The sequence below is a fragment of the Bicyclus anynana genome, chromosome 19, assembly GCF_947172395.1.
Source record: "Bicyclus anynana chromosome 19, ilBicAnyn1.1, whole genome shotgun sequence".
Classification (NCBI taxonomy): domain Eukaryota; kingdom Metazoa; phylum Arthropoda; class Insecta; order Lepidoptera; family Nymphalidae; genus Bicyclus; species Bicyclus anynana.
In genome coordinates, this window is record NC_069101.1 from 13779177 (window position 1) to 13804993 (window position 25817).

General features: G+C 39.1%; 3 protein-coding genes across 3 annotated transcripts; all 3 read left to right on the plus strand.

The window, feature by feature from the left end:
- Positions 1-418: 418 nt before the first annotated feature.
- LOC112049234 (collagenase-like) lies at positions 419-4211 on the plus strand. The gene is made up of 5 exons (XM_024087044.2): positions 419-716; positions 1290-1557; positions 2188-2277; positions 3115-3305; positions 3866-4211. Exons 1-5 carry the CDS (start codon positions 516-518, stop codon positions 3968-3970), a joined length of 855 nt encoding a protein of 284 aa, XP_023942812.2. The 5' UTR covers positions 419-515; the 3' UTR covers positions 3971-4211.
- A 7938-nt stretch (positions 4212-12149) lies between these two features.
- Positions 12150-17736, plus strand: LOC112049236 (collagenase-like). The gene is made up of 5 exons (XM_024087046.2): positions 12150-12347; positions 13883-14150; positions 15132-15221; positions 16480-16676; positions 17632-17736. The coding sequence occupies exons 1-5, from the start codon at positions 12150-12152 to the stop codon at positions 17734-17736; spliced, it is 858 nt and encodes a 285-aa protein (XP_023942814.1).
- Positions 17737-19616: 1880 nt separating this feature from the next.
- LOC112049217 (collagenase-like) lies at positions 19617-25128 on the plus strand. Its single transcript, XM_024087016.2, has 5 exons — positions 19617-19814; positions 20895-21162; positions 22458-22547; positions 23662-23858; positions 25024-25128. Exons 1-5 carry the CDS (start codon positions 19617-19619, stop codon positions 25126-25128), a joined length of 858 nt encoding a protein of 285 aa, XP_023942784.1.
- The last annotated feature ends 689 nt before the right edge of the window (positions 25129-25817 follow it).

Genomic DNA, 25817 nt, shown 5'->3' on the forward strand with positions numbered 1-25817 from the left:
ATATAGGTATATTCTTGATCATCGAGAAGGAAATTAAAAAAATGTCCGTCTAATGCGGAGTAGCGAATTAATTCGCTAAGCATATTCAAAAGATAAGTTGTATCTATCGAAATTGAGATAGAATACAATAAGTAAACTCAAGACCTATCCTATAGGTAATATACATAGTAATATAATTATATAAATCATGGCCAAAGGGAATGGTAGCAAGATTACTGACTGCATTTCCGCATTTTAACCAGATTCTTTGCGCAAAAAATTCCCTAACCATTCTGTCACCAGTCCTGCATCTCCCGGTCTTGATTCAGTCTCCCTGATAAGACACGGAACCAATTTGTACAAAGCAAGTAGCGAAAGTAAGAACAACGCACACCGGGAAAGGGCTTAATTCAACAGATTAGATGTACTAGATTAGATTTGTATTGTAATCTAATCTAAAGCGTAATAGTAATAATTAGCTCTTGGTACAAATAAATATCGACGTGTGTTATGATCAGACAACAATATCAGCAATAATGAAAGTCCTGGTCTTCATTCTTGGGCTTGTGGCAGCGACTGCCTCGGAAGCAGAGTTCCCTCTGATCTTCCGGGACTACCACGAGGAAATCGGCATTCCGACGGCCAGGCGCATCAAGTTGTTTGAAGAGTCGCTTGACTTTGATGGCTCCAGGATTGTTGGAGGGCATCCTGCGCGCCTCGGCGCTCATCCACACCTTGTAAGTTTTTTGTAGATATTTATTGAGATACTTTTTGAAGCTAATAAACTGACTAACTGAAAGCCAGACTGCATTACAGTGCTGTTTTGCTGGTACTGGTACTAGTGGTCGTCTGATCGTCATTTTAAGCGTTAAAATAATGAATTAGCGCCTCATTTAAATGCTAGCAATTGTAATATTACTTGATGGTGGTATTTTTTTCAATCTCCTGATCTGCTTATTCTAACAAGAAGTCAAATATTAGATTGGCAGAAGCAGGATTGCTTATATGCTGCGCATGCTGAGATTGGGAAAACATTTTATCGACATGACCAGAGGCCCTCTTATGTATCCGTTGGAAAAACTATTTAAGATAATTTTGTGATATCTAAATTAGTTCGGGTCTGGCCTGATATTAGGCTTAGTTCTACTTACTACGTAAGAGATTTAGAGTATTCCTCTTAGTTTCACCCTTTTTTAATCCTCCTGTTGTCTTAGATACCATCGTCGGTTAACGTCAGATAGTGTTGGTATTATGATAAAATTAAAAATGTTTTCTATTGATAATAAATAATTAAACACTATCGGTTTCAGGGTGGTGTTTTAATTACCCTGACCAACGGCAGAAACTCAATGTGCGGGTCTTCCCTCGTCACCAACACCAGGGCGGTGACCGCCGCGCACTGCTGGCGCCACGGCACGCACCAGGCGAGGATGTTCACCGCCATCTTCGGCACCACCCACTTCTTCAGCGGGGGCCATCGCACCGACACCAGCATGGTCGTTACCCACCCGAAGTACGACAGTAATAACGTTTTCAACGATGTCGCTGTCATGTATTTAAACTACGTTCCTTTCACCGGTAAGCACCTACAATCATTTAACTTGATCCATCTGACTGCTCATAGTTGTAATGGCTCCGGAACTTCTAGAGCAGAGGTTCTTTCAAATTTAACTGGTTCCGGTGGACCCCCTGCTGAATTTCTATCCAAAACTCGACAAAAGATGTGATTAGCTAAATTAACAGCCACCACAAGATAATAGTTTTTAAAAGAAAATGTGAAAAATAATTACTTACTTAATAAGTTTAGCCTATTTAAGTATTATCTTCATTAATAAAATAAATAATTACTTACTTAGTTAATTAATTAATTTAGAATTTAGAAAACTTTCCATTCGGTATGAAACCAGACAAATTTTCACTTTGGGAATCAATGCTCTAGAGGTTCAGACAAATTTTCACTTTGGGAATCAATGCCTTAGAGGTTCGCACGCACGTACTTAGAAGTGCAATAGCTTAGTACGTACGTATGTGAGTTACTTTCAAACTTTCGGGACTTTGCTTGTATTTTAAAGTTATTTCACATGCATACACTTTTCTAAATGTACTTAATTTGCCGTATCTCCCGTATACTAACCCCTGACTTGAATCCAAAAACAAACTAACCTTTATAAACTAAAATATAATAATGATTGGTTTATATAATTACAGAATACATCAGAGGGATTCCGCTGGCCACAGGATCTAATAAGTATGTTGGTGTATGGGCTATGGCCGCTGGATTTGGCGCCACTGGAGACAGTAAGAAAAATTATAGTACTATTTCTCTCAAAAATTAGTTACTGTTTCTGTTAGTTAACTAAAAACAATGCCTATTATATGCGTCAATAAATTTTGACGGCCTTCGTGGCGCAGTGGTTTGCGCGGTGGATTTACAAAACGGAGGTCCTGGGTTCGATCCTCGGCTGGCCAGATTGAGATTTTCTTAATTAGTCCAGGTCTGGCTGGAGGCTTTGGCCGTGGCTAGTTACCACCCTACCGGCAAAGACGTACCGCCAAGCGATTTAGCGTTCCGGTACGATGCCGTGTAGAAACCAAAAGGGGTGTGGATTTTCATCCTCCTCCTAACAAGTTAGCCCGCTTCCATCTTAGACAGCATCATCACTTACCATCAGGTGAGATTGTAGTCAAGTACAGTAAGTATTGTAGTTATTTTTATTATACATAATATATTATGACACCTTGGCAAGTTCGTTGATGACACTCGCATTATATGCGGGCGACGGGGGACGAAGGACGAAGACATCACTACCCACCTCCCGACCCCTGCGGACCATCGGGAGTGTTACGATCGAATTTGTCAAGCTATAAGTACGCTGAGTCTACGAACTTCGTCCAGATCTATTCAGTCAGTTCAGTTGTCAAATTCGCACACCAGTAAGTGCGAAGACCAGTGTTGGTCGACACACACAAGGACCGATGAAATTAAAGGGGTTGAAGGAAGCCCTTAGAAGCGGCTCAAAGTCGTTATGTTTGTCACAAACCTTCATACAGAAGGCCTATGTTAAACAATGGACATCCATCAACTGAATATGTTGATTATGATAAGGACAATGATAGTCAATATCTATTCCTCAGGCCCTATCGCCGAACCTCCAGCCAAGCATGAGGCGTATCTCCGAGTCATCTCTAACGCAGAGTGCGCTAAAACCTACGGCTCGTTCATAGTTCCTGCTACTCTCTGCGTGGGCACATCCTACGGACAGAACACCTGCGCCGGAGACTCCGGCGGCCCCCTGGCTGTTGGCATCGGAGCTGATCGTAAGCTGGTCAGTACCACGCAGTGTGCGCTAAAATCTACGGCTCGTTCATAATGCCTGCTACTCTCTGCGTGGGCACATCCTACGGACTAAGCACCTGCGCTGGAGATTTCAGCGGCCCCCTGGCTGTAGGCATCGGAGATGATCGTAAGCTGGTCAGTACCACGCAGTGTGCGCTAAAACCTACGGCTCGTTCATAGTGCCTGCTACTCTCTGCGTGGGCACATCCTACGGACAGAACACCTGCGCCGGAGACTCCGGCGGCCCCCTGGCGGTCAGCATCGGACATAATCATAAGCTGGTCAGTAGGTACAATGCAGCGCTCGCTACTATCTCCTCTCTCTTTTTCTTGGCTTGATTTTTGTATTTTTGATGTCGGTTAGCGGTTACGTATTAAAAAGCTTAGAAAATTCGGAAAACCCCAAAGACTTTCTTTGGGTTAGAAATTGATTATTGCAATTTCAAATTCCTCTAGTTTGTATTATTTCTTACCCCTAAAGAGTCAGTTTGTACTCTTTATTTAAAATCTGTCTTGGTACAAGTAATTGAATATCCTTGTTTGTTCACAGATTGGCATCACATCGTTCGGTCACGCCGCGGACTGCGAGAGCGGGCAACCGACAGGCTTCGCCCGAGTCACGTCTTTCGCGTCTTGGATCCGCTCTCATCTGTAAAGGTCGCCATTGACGGTCAATTATTCTCACGTTTCTGAAAAGCAAACTGCAGTACCCACGCGGCATACCATACAAGTCATGTACGCAGTGACCAACACACGATCAATTATAGTCGTGGGTGCTACAGAAACGTGAGAGTAATTGACCGTTTGTGGCTATCATAAGATGTACCGAGCCCCGCGAAGAGTTGAACACGAATCCGGGAGGTCCTATAATTTGTCAACTTTTATCAACATTACGGAACCAGATTAGTAAAAATAAAGATTTCAATTATTCATATTATTTACTTATTTGACCTTTCTCTGTTATATAATAGAAAGTAATTTTTAATAGGTACCTTTTTCTTTGGTTTCAATATAGCTTCGCGTATTTAGTCAGTCGTCAAGTAATATTTTTTATCAAATTTAACCTATTGGCGAAAGTGGTCCGTCGTTAGTACATTTATGGCGCGAAAACGCAGCGCCTCGTCAACGTCCTTCCACGTCGAGCTCTTAGTCGTTCCCATATTAATTTACTCTTTGGTCGGCACTAACTTGCAACGTTTAGCACACAGTGGGTTAGAGTTAGACCCAAGTCGTTATATAAAACAAAATTTTTAAACAAATTTATTACACGATAATGAAAGATAGTTCTGGGACAAATTTATTTTTATTTACCATTTGAAAACAACGTAAAAATAAAACGCGCTAAGTAACTACCTCATAGGTGGCGTGGAAACGTGTGCATATTATGACGATTACAACTTTTACAACTTTTTGAATCGTTATATCTTAAAAACGGTAACTCGTAGAAAAAAAGAATTAATAAATTTTTGTACATAATTTTATGATCTACAATTTTTGTCTGAGATATTTTCATGATAAAACTTTAACTACTACTTTACTTTAAATATTTTTTTTTCCTTACAGGGGAAAGATGGGGAACTTTCAAATTTTGTTTTTTATGATATTTTAAACAATCTTACCGATTTTCAGCTTGGTGGGAATTTAGGTAACTTTACTCTTATTTTTTGGTTTGATTTGACGCTACATGCGTTGACACATTAGCACCGTGTCATATCAGGGAGACAGAATCAAGACCGGGAGCCGCAGCAGAAAAAGCTGAAACCGGTAAGTGGCTCAAGTATGCCTCTCCGACAGAGAGTTACATATTTGTACCTTTTGTCGTGGAGACCCTTGGGCCATGGAGTCGCAGTGCCAAAAAATTTTACCGAATAATTTCACCGCGGCTTTTTGCCTCGACTGGTGACAGAAGGGCTGGCTCATTTTGTGCGCAAAGGATCAGTCTGGCTGTCTCTATAAAAAATATTAAATCAATTCAAAATCTTTGTTTCTGCCTAGTAAGCTTAATTCACAAGCACTTTGAAGCTAACAGCTAATGCATTAGACCTGCCATGACCACATTTGATATAAAAAAATAAAAAATAACAGTAGCCCCATGAATGTCTTGTGTTTTAAATAATTGACTTCAATTGCTCTTACAGAATTATTTTAATTTCAAAAGTAATAAAAAAGATCGTCACTTTAGAGCCCACCACCAGTCAAAAGAGCCACGAAGCTGACTGATGACATGACTCCTCGTATATCTCGTAAATATAATAAAATACGTATTATACTTGAATAATTGAGGTTATGGACCCAGCACAACCTGCTGCCCTCTTAATCCACCGTACAGCGTACTCCATTCCGAGAGCGCGCCACCATACACGATCCTCCTTCCTCATCCAGCCACTTTCCACTACTTTTCACTACCATATTTGGCTACTGGAGGACAATTCTAAACGATGTATTGTATATCTCGTAAGTCGTTATCAACCCATATTCGGGTCACTGCTGAGCTCGAGTTTCCTCTCAAAATGAGAGAGGTTAGGCCAATAGTCCACCACACTGGCCCAATGCGGGTTGGCAGACTTCACACACGTAGAGAATTAAGAAAATTCTCTGGTATGCAGGTTTCCTCACGATGTTTTCCTTCACCGTTTGGGACACGTGATATTTAATTTCTTAAAATGCACACAACTGAAAAGTTGTGACTGAAATCGAACCCACACCCTCCGGAATTGGAGGCAGAGGTCATATCCACTGGGCTATCATGGCTCTTACCTCTATAGTATCGTGTTAAACAGAGAGATATAGAGGTGAATTCAAAAATTATATGCTAATATGCACTTGCGATTTATACAATATATCGTTACAGAATAATAAATGAAAAAAAAAAATAGTCCTGCAGTACTAACGTACGGTAGGAACATAGGCTCACGAACTTTCAGCCTTCGTACAATAAGAAAAGTCTGACTTTCTATAGGTATAGGAAATCCCTTTCCCTTATAGGTATAGGAAATCTGTGTGCACGCTTAAATATTGAAAGAGATGTAAAGTTATAGCTTCATCTATTTATACGAGTATAATATCGCTGATATGTTCCTAATACCTACTTAAAAAAACCCACATAATATGTATTACATCCTTGGATTTTTCATTGGCTCGGGTTTTCCCTATAAAAATAATCATAGGATTAAAATATAAACAATTGAGGTTGATACTACATTTTCAATGATGTTTTGTTATTCAATGATTAGTAGTAGTAGTAGCCCGCGGCATTGTCTGTTTATTATTTAGGTTTAGAAAAAAGTCACAAAATTCATCTTTACGAAGCGGTTTACTGTGCCATAAAGGCCATTGGATCAGCTTTTACACATCTCACACAGGAAGACTGTAAGAATTTGTAATGTTGTTATCAATTGTAAAATAAAATACTGCAAGATTTTTTTTTAATTAATTAAACAAATGAAAAACTGCATAAAATATAAAAAAAACTAAAAAAAATCGAGCTCAGTCCAGAATTTATTTCACACTTTTTAGTTACGATAGATGGTGAATTTCGGATTTATTACGTTTGTTACATGTTACAAAGTACGATAATTTATATCGTACTTTGTAACATGTAACAAATTACGATATAAAAAATATACAACGAATATTGACCGCAATCTGCCTCCGAATTGCAGGGAGCCGCCGTTTGGAAGTTTGTACAAAAGCCCCATGTCCAGAAGTAGATGTCTATCGGCTGTTGTACCGACTATGGGGATGATGACTAGGTTTGAATATATTGATTTTTATGATACATTCCGGTAAATAAGGTCAATTTTAACTAATTTATACATAAAAAGCAAAGATTGAGTGGATATTTGCAAAATAAATAAGATTATAAAATTTCAAAATGTACTAAAAATATTTTATCGTAATTAGATGAAAATTCATACAGTTTTAGCTTCCTTACATTAAATGTAACATTTTTTAATAAAAGAACTAGAAACATTAACGCAAAAATAACAAATTTTGTTTAAACGTCCATACAAATCTAAAGATCATTAATTGCCTACGACGTCATAAGTGCGTACCATTTTGTATGGGGCGTTTTTCAGGGATCCGCGGCAGCGCCGCAAATCTGACCGTTTATCCCTGTAGCTCCGAAAGTAATGATCGCAGATATCCTGTTTCTTTTACAAAATTTCTTTACTATTAGCGTGCTCTTAATTTATATACAATTTAAAAAACTGTCATCATCCCTGTAATGACATACAGACAATGTTAACGTACAAAATACATAATATTGATTTTGCTACAAATTAAAACAAATAGATACCTAATAAGATTAATTAAGATTTGGTGTCGATTAACACCTACGTAAGTATATGATAAGTTAACAACAATATATCATATTCGTCATACACGATAATTATGTCTATTGTTGTATTAGCCTACTCATTGTTACCTACGTCCCTAATATCAATGAGGATGTTGTTTTATTAGGGTTCTGTACGTACGTAAAACTGAACACAATCACAATTTCTCCAAGTTTGAACCAACTATCTACTGAACCAATTTAATTAAAATGTGAAACACATTTTATAGAGCCTAGTGAATATGACCTCCGGAGGGTGTGGGTTCGAAACCGGTCCGGTGCATGCACTTGCAACTTTTCAGTTGTGTACATTTTAAGAAATTAAATATCACGTGTCTCCAAGTGTGCCGAATATGGATTGATAATGATGATGTCACATTTTATGCCTGTGACCCAAATGCAAAGGTGTGGCGTGAATAGATACGAGTATGATATTTGAGTACGGGGACACTTTTACGGGAAAAGACATCGATCGTAGATCGTTAGATGGGCCTCAACGCGTCGCGGAATTGTCATTGGTTTCGCACCTTGAGTACGTCATCACTCGTACCACATTTCTCTTTATTCATATTGTGGCTTGTATTTTTACACCTCCAAAATGAACACGGAAGTATAATTAAGGGATTAAAATAAGAAAAAATAGTCAATATTTTATCAAGTCCACGTCCACTCACAGCATGCGCTTGTTACTTGTTACGTACTAAGATAAGATGTGCGTGCACGTCTTTGGGTAATGACCTAAAATTGAGCGTTCTGTAATATGGAGGGGCCCATCTAACGATTTATATCGATGGGGAAAGATGGTTTTTTTTTTCAAACTGCATCGTGTGACATCAAAAGAAAGAACTGGGTAAGAGGATATCAAAAGTATATTTTTTTGTATTTTTAAAATGAATAAAGCGACTTAGCCATCGTTTTATTTTTTACTAGCAGATGCTTGCGACATCGTCTGCGAGTAAATCAGTGTAATCTTTTACCCCCCTGTTTACCCCGATTACATTACATCGATAGTCAATGTATCATTTAGGTGGATGTGACGAAACCATGTGGATATGATCTTCGATTCGGAGCTCCAACTTTTCAGTTAAATAAAATAAAATAAAAATAAAAAAAAATAAAAAAGCCTTTTATTTCTCCTTATTTACAATTAATTAGGTAATAAGTATTTTAATTTTTTAATTGATAAAATTAAGTAATTTTACAATTTTAAAATGTTTATTTATTATATCTTCCCTTTTATTTAAAAGAAGAACCCTTGACGGTGAAGGCCTCCTCCAGGTGCTGCCATTTTGATCGGTCTTTTGCCTTCAGTAGCCAGTTTTTGCCGGTAAAATTCATGACTGAAAACTTTTCAGTTATGTGCATTTTAAGAAATTAAATACCACGTGTCTCAAACGATGAAGGTTTGAAGGGAAATAGAAAACCTATGAAAATATTTCACTTACAACCTTAAAGTGGTGGCGTGTACTCTATAGATACAAAAATGCACTTCTTTCCCTTAGGAGTCATTGCCACCGATTCCGGAGGGTGTGGGTTCGAATCCGGTCCGGGGCATGCACCTCCAACTTTTCAGTAGTGTGCATTTAAGAAATTAAATATCACGTGTCTCAAACGGTGAAGGAAAAACATCGTGAGGAAACCTGCATACCAGAGAATTTTCTTAATTAACTGCGTTTGTGAACTCTGCCAATCCGCATTGGGCCAGCGTGGTGGACTATTGGCCTAACTTCTCTTATTCTGAGAGGAGACTCGAGCTCAGCAGGGAGCCTGGGAGGAATACGGGTTGATAATGATGATGATGAAATATTTATATTGCCTCGGGAATATCCGACAACCGACAAGTGGGCCTCAGCTCGGAGTGTTGGCACTATGGTGTCTTTTTTTAAAGAATATTTGCCATAACTTTTAAATATAACCAATATTCCCATTCCCCTCCAACTAGTAGGGAAAGACGTATTAGGAGAGCCTTGTAGTGCACGGAGCCAATTGCAGTTTCGAGCAAATATCTAGGGCTATGTACTCGTACCTATAGACAACAAGCCCTTGAACAAAAATTACCTGTGAAATGAACCAATGTGAATAACGCTTAGATGCCTGTTACTATATCAGAAAATAACTCTAAGCACTATGCCGCCATTTCTGAGCGGTACAGCGGTGAGTACGCGAGTGAATGGAATTTCTCAGGTACAAATTATGAATTACGGCTAATTATTAATGTTCGGCTTTGTTATAGTGTTAAAGATGATTAAAAATAAATGTCGAAAATCCTAGTGCCGTACTAAAATGATGGTGCCGGAAGTCAGAACAAATGTTAATTCGTCGACAACTGCAGAAGCGAAATAGGTCATTTATTACTGTACGGCTTTTGTGCAATTCCCTTTGTACACATATAGATACAGATACTTTACCCGTAAACGCCGTACATATTTCCAGCGCAGGAGTCGAAAGATAAGGGCCACAAAACTTACTTTTCACTCGCGTACTCACCCGTACCGCTCAGAAATGACGGCATAGGGAGAGTTATTTTCTGATATAGTAAAAGCCTTCTAAGCGTTATTCACGTTGGGTCATTTTGCACAGGTAATTTTTGTTCAAGGGCTTGCAGCCTACTACGCAAATAAGAATATTATATTTCGCAAACGTCAGATATACGACCACTTTATTATGGTAGTTCACATTTTTTTTATTCTTTAAAAGCTAGCCCTTGACCACAATCTGATGGTAAGTGATGACCAATCTAAAATGGAAGCTAGGTAACTTTTTAGGAGTAGGATGAAACGGATCGTAGTATTCTTTCGCAACGGAATGGACGCCAAACATTAATCCTAAAAAATTGCATTATCATATTTTTACCCGACTACGGTGAAGCCAAAAGGAAGGGTAAGTATGTATGTGTGTATGTTAGTTCCATTGTCGCCTAAACAACTGAATCGATTATAATGAATGTGGTGTCAAAAGATTCGTAATAATAGCGCAGGCTATTTCATAGATATAGCTAGATAGGCTATATAAATTAAAAAAAAAGTTTTATGACGGAGTTTTAGCCTCATATTCTAACCTAAAAAATTAAACCGAGATAATCACTATGTCTTTGGTATCAAAAGAAAACCTTGGAGGTCTTGGCGAGCATATTATGAATATGTATATACATCATATTGTATGTATGTATATACGATAGTACGTACTAAGGGCTTCGTATGGGTTCGAAACTAGTCGGGCATACTCCGACACTGTATCACGTGAGTTTTAGCCGTGTTTTATATCAATTAATAAAACGTACAGTTTGTGCGATTCAGTCGTTTTCATTTAACTATATAACCGTGAGCCATGATAGCTTAGTGGATATGACCTCTGCCTCCGATTCCGCAGGGCGTAGGTTCGAATCCGATCCGGGGTATGCATCGCCAACTTTTCTCAACTTTAAGAAATTAAATATTACGTGTCTCAAACGGTGAAGGAAAAACATCGTGAGGAAACCTGCATACCAGAGAATTTTCTTATTTCTCTACCTGTGAGAAGTCTGCCAATGCGCATAGGGCCAACGTGGTGGACTATTGGCCTAACACCTCTCATTCTGAGAGGACACTCGAGCTCAGTTTTCAAGTTTAAAAATCAACGACATCACATTTGCCATTTAGTACAAAAAAAGTTCTCCGTCTCCTAAGAAAATGGTTCAGATGTTATTCGATTTGGAATTGAATGTAGATAGTTTTTGAAATAGATAATTAATTGTTTATAACTTTTGAAAATTGCAAAAGTTATAAACAATTAACTAAAAATAAAAAAGGGGTTCGGTTTTTGATTACTAACTCAAAAACTATTTAAGCTATTTCTAATCTGACAAGATTCAAAAAGAAGAGGAAATTCCTGTAACCTGTAGAAGTCTGCACAAATATTTATTTTACTAAAATGCTCTGAAAATGAGGTTATGCCAGCCGCTGAAACTCAGGCATGTCGCCGCTAGGAAGGGCATATATTTTTATTTTTTCAAATACCAAATATTAATTTAAAAATTAAAAAAAATACAGAATAATTTCAAGACATAGTAAAACTGTCGAAAAAAAAGATTTACTTTGAGTTTAGAGTTTAGTTTGAGATTACTTTTCTAAGAGTTAAAGACAATTTTTGCGAGCGGGCCTCCATTTTTTATTAAAAAGTTTAAAAACTATAACCCGACTACGTATAAAAGTTGTCTAATAAAATGGACGAAACAAGAAAATATTTCTGATGGAAATTGGGAATTGCATGGGCATTATTTCATTATTTCAGTCCATGCATTTCCCAATTTCCATTAGAAACATTTTCTTATTTCGTCCGTTTTGTTAGACAACTTTTATACGTAGTCGGGTTTTTAAACTTTATTTTTTACACTAGGATTTGTAATTATTATTATTTACGAAAAAAAAGTAAAAAACCCATCGTCCAGATTAGATAAACAACCAAATATATAACGGCGATTTAGAGTGCTGTGTATTAAACAACAGTGGCATCAACAATGAAACTCCTGGTCGTCTTCGCACTTTTGGCAGCGGCGTCCGCCGAGGTGGTGGATCCTCCAATCTTCAAGGACTATCATGCAGAGATCGGTATTCCTGCCGCTGCGCGCATCAAGCTGATTGAGGAGTCAGTAGACTTCGACGGCTCCAGGATTACTGGTGGAAACCCAGCGCAACTGGGATCTCACCCTCATTTGGTAAGAATTTTCACAACTATTGAAATTTTCTTTAAATATGTATCCAAATTTTGATTTAGATTAACTGTACCGTAACCGATATTAATCATACAGGAGAAGATTTTTTGTGCTATCCTATTCAAAATTAACATAGAATTAGGATTTTGATCATTTTTAACCGACTTCCAAAAAGCAGGAGGTTCAAGTTCGGCTGTATGTTTGTTTTTTATTATATATGTCCAGAGATATTTCCGTCATTTGTAGACCGATTATGAAAATTCTTTGTTATTTCGAAGGGTACCTTTCTGACGTGGTCCCATTTTTTCCATGTCAGGATCTGATGATGGCATCCTGGAGAAATCGAGGGGAACTTTCAAAAATCGTAGAGACGGCTAATCCGTTTGTTAATGTTTTCAATAGGTATTTAAAATCACTACAATTTCATGAAGGTCTGGAGTTGGTCTGATGATGGAACCGGAAAACAGACGATGGAACTCGTCAACGATTTACAGTAGTTACCTTTTGTTTGGGCTTAATTAAATTGTATTGATGAGAACTTTCCACCTAGATTGGTTGTGACTATATTAGGAGTCTGGTGATGAAGACGAATGACAGTTGAGGGAACTCCTCGACGGTTCACAGTAGCTGCCTTGTGTTTGGAGTTGATAAATTTGTATTGATGAGAACTTTGTACCTAGATAGGGTGTGAATGCATAAGTGGTCTGTTGATGAAGATGAAGGACAGTTAAGGGAATTCCTCAATCCTCATTGGTTATGATACATTTCACGTTTTTTTTTAGATAATCATATTATGTGTGGATAAAGGGGAATGTAGTTTTGTATGTGAGTTAAGGTACTAATTGGGATTGTATCCTGAGGTACGAATCATAAGAATATAACGTTTCAGGCAATTGCTTATTAATTATTGTTAACACTTATTAAGAGTTCCCCCCGAATTCATACGATTTTGTGGAAAACTGCGGAAGAGTTTAAAGAAGGCCTTTGCCCGGAAATGGGATAGGTTATAATTATAATATATACTAATTTACTAAATAAATAACCAGGCTAAAATAAAAATAAAAATAATTCAAGCAATTTTATATTACGTTTAGAAGTTTAAGATTTCGCTTACGATAAAAAATTCCATATTTTACTGTACCTACTTTAAAATACTAGATTTTATATATTGACCAAAGTTTCTATTTTTAAATTTTACCCTTAAAAGATGACACTTTTACTAAAATTTACACTTACGATAAAAGTGTCGCTTACTATAATTTCACGGTCACTATGTCTAACCTGGTGCTGCCCCTGGCGGATTTTTTTAAAACCGCCAGGGGTAAATACTCTCCGAGCCACGGTGGGTGCCACCAACTTCTCTACTCCTCGCTGAGAATATTAACTGAAAATTTCTTGGAAGAAAGAAAAAGTCTGTTTTTAATTTCCCAGGTTCCCAGAACCCAAGGTTCGAACCATAAGCCTCGTATCCGAAACCACATGGGCTAACCACAGGACCAACGAGACAGTGAAATAAATTGACCTGTTTTCTTATTCAGGGAGGTCTGGTAATCAGCCTGACCAGCGGTCTGACTTCAGTATGCGGCTCCTCCCTTCTATCCAACACCAGATCGGTGACCGCCGCTCATTGCTGGCGCCACGGCTTCAGCCAGGCGGCCACGTTCACCGTGGTCCTCGGCTCCATCAGACTGTTCCAGGGTGGCAACCGCATCTCGACTAGCAACGTCGTCACCCACGCCAACTACAACATGATCAACCTGAACAATGACATTGCCGTGATTTCTTTTCCGCATGTTACTTTCACCAGTAAGTAATCATCATCATCATCCATCATCATCATCATCATCAGCAGCAGCATCTACATCATTATCAGCCGATAAATGTCGACATAGGCCTCTTCTATAGACTTCCAAACACCACGTTCTCGAGCCGCTAACATCCAGGGGCTCCATTTAACCCGTTTGATGTCATCCCATCTAGTGGGATCGACCAACTTTCCGGTGCGGAGTTCTCCTTCCACTGCTGGGAAATGTTTTTACGCATAAGCTCGTATTTGCATCAGAGTTTTTTTATATTCTTATATTCTTTACAAGTTGGCCCTTGACTACAATCTCAACTATGCAATCTAAGATGGAAGCGGGCTAACTTGTTAGGAGGAGGATGAAAATCCCTTTCGGTTTCTACACGGCATCGTACCGGAACGCTAAATCGCTTGGCGGTACGTCTTTTGTCGGTAGGGCGGTAACTAGCCACGGCGGAAGCCTCCCACCAGCCAGACCTAGACCAATTAAGAAAATCTCAATCGGCCCAGCCGGGGATCGAACCCAGGACCTCCGTCTTGTAAATCCACCGCGCATACCACTGCGCCACGGAGTCCGTCAAAAACGTTTTTCAACGGACGTTAAAATTGCGTTCAAATACAACAAATGCATTCCCAAGTAAAGGTTCAAATAACAGCACAAGCAACACGACGCTTTTTTCGAGCAGTGTTGCATTTTCGAGCAGTGTTGCATTTACAATTTTGGCCGATGGAAATAGACCTTCATTTAACTTGATACTATATTCGAATGCCTTTTAATGACCGTTAAAAAAACTCACGTGCGAATGACAGCTAATGTCGGAAACCAACTAAAATATCGCACCGCGCTCGACGGTGCACTCAGTGATGTCTACAAGAGTGGAAGGAGGATCGCATATCGGCAGCTCGTACAGTCGGCTCTTCTTTTGCAGAGCTTCTGAACAGGGACAGAGACTACCTCATGTGATTAAGAATGAGTATGCTTCCAGATGCTATCGCTGCCATCCCCCTCGCCTCCGGAACCAACCAGTTCGTCGGCGCCTGGGCCCATGCTGCCGGATTCGGCGCTAACGGAGACAGTGAGTGCTTCTGTTTATAATAAACTAGCTGACTCCGCGTGGTTTCAGTTCCCGTAGGAATACGGGGATAATATATACCCTATAAATTCTTCTCGCCTTCCTCGATAAATGAGCTATCTAACACTAACAGAATTTTTGAAATTGGACCAGTTGTTCCTGAGATTAGCGCAATCGACCAAACATACAAACAAACTCTTCTGCTTTATAATATTAAATAGATTAGTTTATATTACAATAAACAGACCTAAACGGCTTGAATTAATAGAAAGCAATTTGAAAACAGTCGGAACCCATTAAATAATATTCATGTAGTAGATTAAAATCATTCTATCCAATATTGATCCCGACTGTTTTCAAATTGTTCTCTACACTTCTGGTTACAACTTGTCTTTTTTCTTTTCAGTTTTTTTATATTAAGCAGTCTGGTTTTTAATTTTAATAATTATTCATCTGCACAATTCCACTGAATATATTATAACCACTCGGAGGGTGTGGGTTCGAATCCGGTCCGGGGCATGCACCTCCAACTTTTCAGTTGTGTGCATTTTAAGAAATTAAATATCACGTCAAACGGTGAAGGTAAACATCGTGAGGAAACCTGCATACCAGAGAATTATCTCAATTCTCTACGTGTGTGAAGTCTGCCAATCCGCATTGGGCCAGCGTGGTGGACTATTGGCCTAATCCCTCTCGTTATGAGAGGAGACTCGATCTCAGCAGTGAGCCGAATATGGGTTGATGACGACAATTCCACTTGAAGATCAAAAGAGTGTTAAAGCCGAATGATATTCTACCATTTGTTTACTCAAGGTGTTAGAAAAGGGTCACGAAAGACGACCAAGATGCCGCATTGTCCTACATCATGACAACACTTCTTCACACGGCCAACAAAACGAAGTAATTTTTAGGTAACGAAAAAGTACAACTCGTCACCCATCCTTCCATCCATCCTGCGCGTAGACCTAGCACCCTGTGATTTCTGTATTTTCCCCAAAATTAGAGATTTGATGAGAGGTTTCACTTTTACCAACTCCAAAGAGGCAGTGATAAAATCAAACGTTTAACCAGCACATAGAAAACATGCCTTCAAGTCTGTGGTCCTCCTGGTTCGATCGCATGAAAAAATGTTTTAAATGTAAAGGAAATTATTTTGAAAACCAATAAATATTGGTTATAACATGTTGTTTTTTTAAGTTGTGCAAAACACCGAACGCGTAGCATTTTTAACAATAGTCTAACGTGCTGACACTATTTTCAGACATGCCCATCACCATTAACCAAGCCAAGCACGAGGTGACCATGCAAGTCATCACCAACGCACTCTGCGCCCAAACCTACGGCAACACTGTGGTGGTATCGAGTGTCATCTGTACCTCCACAACCGGCAATAAGAGCACCTGCGGCGGTGACTCCGGTGGTCCTCTCGCCACCGGTGCCGCACACAATCGCCAACTGGTCAGTAGCTTTTGAAGTGATAACTGAAAAATTGAGGGTAATCCGCTTGGTAACGTAATTTAATGTAACGTCACAACTGAAGTTGGCACGTTTGAATCTTGCATTTAACAGACGGACATCGGACTGATTTTATGACCACAGATTATGTTAAAAGTGTCGTTACTATCAAAATAATCTTCACATAATATCTCCGACAGTAGAGGATCTTAATTAAAACTGGATGTTTGCAAAATAAATAAGATTAAAAAATTGCAAAATCTACTAAAATTCTTTTGTCGTAATTAGATGAAAATTATACATTTTTAGCTTCTTTACATTAAACGTGACATTTTTCAATAAATGAACTATAAACATAAACGCACAAATAATAAAGATATTTGTAATTTTGTTTGGACGCCCATACAAATCGACTAACGAGTCAACGACGTCATTGATTTATGCTATATTGTATGGGGCGTTTTTCAGGGATCCGTGGCAGTGCCGCAAATCTGACCCTTTAAATCCCTGTAGCTCCGAAAGTAATGATCGCAGATATTCTGTTACTTTTAGAAAATTGCTTTACTCCTACATTTACTACATACTCCTAATTTATAAACAATTTAAAAAACTGTCATCATCCCTATTAGATTCAATAAATTAAAGCAATTATAGATAAAGGCAAACGTTTGACTGCAATCTCATACATGATGGTAAGCAATGATGCAGCCAACGGTGAAACGCACCTGCCTAGAAGATGCCTAATCACTCTTGAAAGATATGTAGGTGATAAGGAAAACGGAAGCTGGAAGAGCGTTCGATATCTTTGCAGTGCATATATAAGGAATGAGAAACCAAACTTTGTAGTTTAATTGTTTGCGTTAGAGCAGCTGGACGTCTTACGTTCAATGCCACATCCCTTTTGTGGACCATCAAAGCATGAGATGAAAAAAAAATTAAATGTCATTCGTGTTAACAGATCGGTATCACCTCGTTCGGTCACCGCGACGGTTGCCAGAGAGGCCACCCCGCAGGATTCGTCCGAGTCACCTCCTTCTACGCCTGGCTCAGAAATCTAATGTAAACCTGGATATAAGCCGAATTATATTATTTAATAATAAAAGTTTTCAACTACGAACATTTCAATGGTTTCTTTGAGTCTACCCCTTGACATTCTACATATTGACCTTGAGAGGTTTTATCACACTTCGAGTACAAAAAGAACAACAACACATAAATACACATAATCAAAATTTACTGTCTGTTTGTGATTTCAAAATAACAAAATAAAACTGTGATTTCTCTAGTGGTTATAATTATTTACACGATACTAGAATCATAAAACTTTTGTTGACTGTTATTTGTAAAATCAATCTTATCAAAACTTATATGAGAAAATTCTATATCACAGTTGTGTGACGTTATCGATTATGCCAACAAAATAAATGATATCTAAGCGGGTGCTATATTCTATAAATAATAAAACATAGAATACATTAAAACTCAAGATTTGTATTGGCTAGTTTTTGCCAGCAAATAAAATCCTTAAAAAAGTACGTGCATATATATATCAACAATAATTTGAAAACGATATAAATTACATATTAATAAAGATACTTTTATGCGTATATTAGAGTCAAGTAAAGTCTTGAGCTTTGATGTATTCTAAGTTGTATAATCTATATAATTTATCTATTTATCTACGTTGTCTTACTATGGGTTTGATATTGATGCTGTCAAATGGTTTGATAGTTATCTCAGTAACAGGATAAAGTTTGTGTTATGAGGATGGTAGTAAGCGGTGTTCAACAACTACATTAGTACCACAGGGTTTGGTTTTGGGTCCGCTTCTCTTCATTATATATTGTGCGGATATAATCCAGCAAATTAAAAACTGTAAGTACCACCAGTATGTCGATGACCTGCAACTGTACTATTCTTGTAAGCCGGAAGATTTTCATAAAGCCGTTAACTTGTTTAATGAGGACATCAATCGAATAGCGGACTGGTCTGAGCGTAACTCTCTTGTCCTTAACCCTTCAAAGTCAAAATTTATTTTATTTGGTACAATTAAACAATTGTTAACAACACTTTGAAGCGAGTTTTCCAAGCGTGGAATTTAGATTACTTATTGTTTCTGCTCTTAGGGTCTAGGGATCATGTGACTGAGGTAGTTCGTAATTGTTTTTATCGGCTACAAGAATTATTATAAGGTCCGTGATTACCTCTCTCAGGAACTATGTATAAAATTCGTTGAATCTTTGGCACCTACTGCCAAAGCTATAACTCTTTCAGGCGCACTTTTACATGTATAGTAGCAGACAATTTTAATATATACTCTGACCTTTATTTATTATATGTACATTCAAAATTTTTATTGGACTGATTCTCCTGGAAGGCAGATGGAATTCCAGCATCATGTGAGGGGGTTTTCTTTCTTATAGCATATATACAATTTATATATTATAATATGTGAGACGAATATCTTAGCAATCCGTGGATTCACTGTGCGGGTGCCGGATCTATCGCGTGGAGAGAAAAATTCCGAGCACAGTTCAGGACAGTGACCAAAGGACGTAGGGTTAAGGAAGTCCTTGACAATTAATTAACACTCCCTATCTTCGCTCGTGTTGCTTTTTTTTCGGGGGCGAAATCTTATTGTGAGATACCCGACATACTGGGGGACAAGACGGGTTATGATGGCAGCGGGCTAACTTTTTAGGAGTAGGATGAAACGGATCTACCGTAAAATTAAACATCCGATAAGTACCTACGATGCAGATAAGTGGACGCCTAACGACTAATCCTACAAATTGCATTATCATATTTTTATCACACTAGGATTTATAATTATTATTAATTACAAAATGAAATACTATAAGACCCTTCGTACAGATAAGATAAACAACCAAATATATAACGGCGATTTAGAGCGCTGTGTATTAAACAGCAGTGGCAGCAACAATGAAACTCCTGGTCGTCTTCGCACTCTTGGCAGCGGCATCCGCCGAGGTGGTGGATCCTCCAATCTTCAAGGACTACCATGCGGAGATCGGTATTCCCTCCGCTGCGCGCATCAAGCTGATTGAAGAGTCAGTAGACTTCGACGGCTCCAGGATTACTGGTGGAAGCCCATCGCAAGTGGGATCTCACCCTCATTTGGTAAGAATTTTCACAACTATCGAAATTGGCATTAAGTATGTGTCCAAATATTGATTTAAATGGACTCTACCGTTCGTTATCAACCCATATTTGGCTCACTGCTGAGCTCAAGTCTCCTCTTAGAATGAGAGGGGTTAGGCCAATAGTCCACCACGCTGGCCCAAATAACGGATTGGCAGACTTCACACATGCAGATAATTAGGGAAATTCTTTGGTATGCAGGTTTCCTCACGATGTTTATCACCTTCACCGTTTGAGACACGTGATATTTAATTTCTTAAAATGCACACAACTGAAAGTTGGAGGTCATATCCAGAGGCAGAGGTCATATCCACTGGGCTATCACAGCTCATACATTGAATTAGGAATTTGAAGATTTTTTTACACCAATTTTGTCTTCATTCAAGCAATTTTATTACGTTTAGACGCCTTTGAAAATTACACTTACTAAAATCGACACTTACGATAAAAGTGTCGCTTACTATAATTTGACGCCCATTATGGTGCTGCTCCTAGCGTATTTTTCAAGTTATTGCATAGCCTTAATCACGAGCTTTGAGCGCGGGCTCCAAGAATCAAGAAATTTTGTAACGGAAATAAAAATCTAACACCCAAGTCGTGCAATAAGTTGACACATTTCGACAATTTCATATCGACTAAACTGTACAAATGGCGTGGAACTAAGGAGCAAACTTAACAGAGTTCGATTCCGGCTCAAAGTAAAGGCAAATTTTATTATTTTTAATTTATTTATTCTTATCTAAAGAATAAAAAAATACTGCCTAAATAAAATAAATAATTTATAACTTGATAAAAAATGGTATGGCTTTACGGCGGCAGTCCCCTAGTGCCACACGTTTTTTTTTTTAATTATAATTTTCTCTCTCCAAGCTACGGTGGGTACCACCAATTTCTCAACTCCACGCTGAGAATATAAACTGAAACTTTCTTAGAAGAAAGAAAAGTTAGATTTCATATAGCCCGACATAGGATACGTACCCAGGACGTGATCCGAAACCATAATTGCCAACCACAGGACCAACGAAGCAGTGAAATAAATTGACCTGTTCACTTACTCAGGGAGGTCTGGTAATCACCCTGACAAACGGCAGGACATCAGTATGCGGCTCCTCCCTTCTGTCCAACAACAGAGCAGTGACCGCCGCTCATTGCTGGCGCCACGGCCTCAACCAGGCGCGCACGTTCACCGTGGTCCTCGGCTCCAACAGGCTGTTCACAGGCGGCAACCGTGTCGACACTAGCAACGTCGTCACCCACGCCAACTACAACATGGCCAACCTGAACAACGACATTGCCGTGATAACCTTGCCCCACGTTGGTTTCACCGGTAAGTAATCATCATCATCATCAGCAAGAGCAACCCACCTCCTCCCATGGCCTTTTCAACCTCTCGGTTATTTGGGCCGAATCCTCGATTCGGCCCGAAGGCGAACCCGGTACTTGCTCTGTGCGTGTTCCCGGGACGCCTTCTTGACTCCCTACAAGTTATTTCTCTTTTCGTTCCTTGTCCCTTTTTCTTCACTCTCCCCCTTCTGGGGCTGGACGACACATCAGCAAGAGCAGCATCTACAACAGAAGCAGCCGATATACGTCGACCGCTGGACATAGGCCTCTTCTATAGACTTACAAACACCACGGTCTCGAGCCGCCATCATCCAGGGGCTCCATCTAGTGGGGTCGAAACACTGCGCTTTCCGGTGCGAAGTTCTCACCTCCTCTTTTGTATTCAAATTTCCAAAAATCCGTTGTATTGAGCGTTTGGCTCGCGAACGGAGTTACCCGTATGTGTGCTCTTGAAAAACTTCGTGATGAAAATTTCGCTCAATACGAGTAGAGTCTGTGTTTTTATCGATGGGAAATGTTTTTACGCCTAACAAAAATCTAAATTCATTTATTTCAATTAGGCTTAGTTTATAAGCACTTTTGAAGGGTCAAGTTATGTCATAATTTAATTTAAATTAACGGTGTTAAATGTAATCCAAAACTAAAAATTAAAAGCGGGAACCCACAACAAAATCAGCCAAGGCTTATTTTATTTAAGCTTAAGCCATTGTCACCACTGTCAGGAACTGCACAGTTTACGCTCGCGTCTGTGAGACTCGCCGGCCTTGACGGCCTCCGTGGCGTAGTGGTATGCGCGGTGGATTTAATGACGGAGGTCCTGGGTTCGATCCCCGGCTGGGCCGATTGAGGTTTTCTTAATTGGTCCAGGTCTAGCTGGTGGGAGGCTTTGGCCGTGGCTAGTTACCAGCCTACCGACAAAGACGTACCGCCAAGTGATTTAGCGTTCCGGTACGATGTCGTGTAGAAACCGAAAGGAGTGTGGATTTTCATCCTCCTCCTAACAAGTTAGCCCGCTTCTATCTTAGATTACATCATCACTTACCATCAGGTGAGATTGTAGTCAAACTAAAACCCAGCGGCGCCACCATATTTGGGAAGTCGAATGATCGTAAAAACAGGCACTTTGACATCCCTCCGTGCTGGACGGTGCACTCAGTGATGTCTGCAAGGGTGGAAGGAGGATTGCATGTCGGCTTCTACCGTTGGCTCTTCTTCTCCGGAACTTCTGATCAGGAGTAGGAACAGGACCTCATGTGATTAAGAGTGAATATGTTTCAGCTCACATCGGTCCCATCAGCATCGCCTCCGGAACCAACCAGTTCGTCGGCGTCTGGGCGAATGCTGCAGGGTTCGGCGCTAACGGAGACAGTGAGTGCTTCTGTCTATAACTAATTTATTTTACAAAAAACCGGACTAGGAGAATTCCGTCTATCAATCGTGTTTTTGAAAACTGACCTGGCTAATTAATAATTAGTATATAATTATCTTATTATCCTCGTTTCTTCTGGGCTTATTTGTTTTGTTAAATATATAACTAAACTTTAAATTATTGTAATAATATACTAGTATAGTATTTAACAAAACGTAACACGTTTATATTATTTAAACAATATTTATGCTATTTATATAATAAATAATTAAAAAACAAAACACTACCGACTCCAAAAACACAAACTTAAGCAAGAATAATAAGCAGAAGAAAACATTATAATATTTTCTATCTACTGATTACTTTGAAGCCGGTGTCAATGGAACAATTAATGGGTACGCAATCAATAGTAGGTACCCTCTTTTTCCACCTTTAGGATTGGAATTGCTTTCCCAAATTTATATGGGACCTACTTCGAAATATACCCTTTATAAAAAATAAAGAGTTATTAAAATCGGACTACTCAATAAAAAGTTATGCTTAGTTTTACATTACGAAAACAGGGGACGATTTATTGTTTACCCATTAATTTTAGTTTAAAACCAAGTATAAGTTTTTTGTAAATATGAAAAAACAATTCGAAACCTATAGTTAGGAAAACGGTAGATGACTGATTGTCGGCCCATTAATTCGACCATTGGCACCGCCTTGAAAGTGAACCATAGATGATACATTATATGTGAACAATAGATAGAAAATATTATAATACTTTCTATCTATTTTTATTATATATTTTTGAAGTAGGTAGTATTTTTAAATTATTTTTTATATAAATAGCATAGATATTTTTTAAAAATATAAATTAATTTCGTCCTCGCACCAAAACATTTCTGATTTTAAATAACATAAAAAAACATTACTGTTAAAAAACATCAAAATCGGACCTGTTTCTAAGGTCTTCCTACATTTGCTTGTTTCATGTATTATTTGACTCCATTATTAATATTGTTTATATTAAATTTGATATAAGTCAACTGCCCTATTATAATGAAACAAAACACCGAACGCTTAGCACTTTTAAAAATCGCCTTAACGCTCTGACACTATCTTCAGACATGCCCATCACCACCAACCAAGCCAAGCACGAGGTGAGCCTGCAAGTCATCACCAACGCTATCTGCGCCCGCACCTACGGCAACGCTGTGGTGGTATCGAGTGTCATCTGTACCGACACTAGTAACGGCAGGAGCACCTGCGGCGGAGACTCCGGCGGTCCTCTCGCCACCGGCACTAGAAACACTGGCGATCTGGTCAGTAGCTCTTTTTCAAGTGATAACTTCTTAAGGGAGGATAAACCGCTTGGATAAACCGCTTATGAATCCTTTTCATGAAAGAAGTCCCGCGGCTAAAACCTGGACTAAAATTGACAGCGCTTTACGCAAATGACAATTAAACCGGAACTATACACTACAGCCTTTCTTGATGAGCCGCGTCTGGGGGACGTCTTTCATGAAAATGACATTTTTAAAAGTTTCTGTGTCATTGCTTTCAAACTGATCTTCACATATCTCCCACAATAGAGGATTCTTAATTAAATTCAATACCCATATTAAATTAATTAAAGCAATTATTAATTAAAGCAGTTATAGATATGGTCGCTAACTGTGGCCCTCAGAGGCACTCAGCGGGCGATGGAGCGAACTATGCTTGGGATTTCTTTGTGTGATCGAATCAGAAATGAGGAGATCCGCAGAAGAACCAAAGTCACTGATATAGCTCAGCGAGTCGCAAGCTGAAGTGGCAATAGGCAGGCCACATAGTTTGAAGAGCCGATGGACGTTGGGGTCCCAAGGAGCTGGAATGGCGACCCCCAAGTCCCCCCCAAGACCCCCAAGGTGGACCGAGTACATCAAGTGGGGTGCAGGGAGCCGCTGGTTTCTCGCGGCTCGAGACAGTTTTGTCTGAAAGTCCATGCAAAAGGCCCATGTCCAGCGGTGGACGTCCATCGGTTGTTAATGATGATGATGATGATGATGATGATGATGATGATGATGATGATGATGATGATGAATTATTGATATAAGCAAACGCTTCAATGCCAACCGTAAAACGCGCCTGCCTGCCCGCCTGCCATCGTCAGAGGCATATTCTATGCCTCTGACGATGCCTTTTGATGGCCTCCGTGGCGCAATGGTATGCGCGGTGGATTTACAAGACGGAGGTCCTGGTTTCGATCCCCGGCTGGGCCGATTGCGGTTTCCTCAATTGGTCCAGGTCTGCTGGTGGGAGGCTTCGGCTGTGGCTAGCGAGCGATTTAGCGTTCCGGTACAATGTCGTGTAGAAACCGACAGGGTTGTGGATTTTCATCCTGCTTCTAACAAATTAGCTTCCATCTTAGATTGCATCATCACTTAGCATCAGGTGAGATTGAGATGAAAGCATGAGATAAAAATTAAATGTCATTCGTGTTCACAGATCGGTGTCACCTCGTTCGGTCACCGCGACGGTTGCCAGAGAGGCCACCCCGCAGGATTCGTCCGAGTCACCTCCTTCACCGCCTGGATCAGAAATCTAATGTAAACCTGCATACAAACCAAATTATTTTTCTATTAATTGAATACTTAATAAAAGGTTTTAAGTGCGAACATTTTAAATGCTTTCTTTGAGTTTACACCTTGACCTTCTACGTTTTGATATTGAGAGTTTTTATCACGTGTTTCCAATCACAATTTAAGTGTTTGTCTCTGATTTCAAAATATCTGTGATCTCTCAAGTGATTATAATTTAAACCATACTAAAGTCGTGAAAGCTTTGTTAACTGTTATTTTTAAAATCAATATCATCTATACTTATAATAAAACTGAATTTTATACATTTATTCGCAATTTGGGATATTACTTAAACCATTTGTAACACCAAAGGTTACCGTGGCATAACGGACGCCAGCGCTATCTAGTATCTATACTTATAAGACCAATTCTGTACATTTTTTTTTCGATTTTATGTCTACCTGTCTGTCCGTGTTTTTTTGTTATTCGGGCATCACGCTGAGACTACTGAATGAATTCAAATGAAACTTGGTTTAAGACCGTAATACGGAGAAGGTTATACTTATTATTGCGAAAGTAAAATAAGAAGGGGTGAAATAGGGCTTCAAAGTTTACATTGATTTTCACGCGGACGAAGTCGCGGGTGTCCGCTAGTATCAAAATATAAACGTGAAAATGGATTCCAAATCTATGCTAATTATAAAGCTGGAGAGGTTTTCT

Excerpts from the sequence above, each read along its gene's own strand:
- LOC112049217 (XM_024087016.2), top strand. The coding sequence starts at position 19,617 with ATGAAACTCCTGGTCGTCTTCGCACTCTTGGCAGCGGCATCCGCCGAG. Across the intron at positions 22,548-23,661 it reads GTTCGGCGCTAACGGAGACA|ACATGCCCATCACCACCAAC; the intron begins GTGAGTGCTTCT and ends CACTATCTTCAG. Across the intron at positions 23,859-25,023 it reads CTAGAAACACTGGCGATCTG|ATCGGTGTCACCTCGTTCGG; the intron begins GTCAGTAGCTCT and ends TCGTGTTCACAG.
- LOC112049234 (XM_024087044.2), top strand. The coding sequence starts at position 516 with ATGAAAGTCCTGGTCTTCATTCTTGGGCTTGTGGCAGCGACTGCCTCG. Across the intron at positions 2,278-3,114 it reads ATTTGGCGCCACTGGAGACA|GCCCTATCGCCGAACCTCCA; the intron begins GTAAGAAAAATT and ends TCTATTCCTCAG. Across the intron at positions 3,306-3,865 it reads TCGGAGCTGATCGTAAGCTG|ATTGGCATCACATCGTTCGG; the intron begins GTCAGTACCACG and ends GTTTGTTCACAG.
- LOC112049236 (XM_024087046.2), top strand. The coding sequence starts at position 12,150 with ATGAAACTCCTGGTCGTCTTCGCACTTTTGGCAGCGGCGTCCGCCGAG. Across the intron at positions 12,348-13,882 it reads TGGGATCTCACCCTCATTTG|GGAGGTCTGGTAATCAGCCT; the intron begins GTAAGAATTTTC and ends TTTCTTATTCAG. Across the intron at positions 14,151-15,131 it reads TCCGCATGTTACTTTCACCA|ATGCTATCGCTGCCATCCCC; the intron begins GTAAGTAATCAT and ends GTATGCTTCCAG.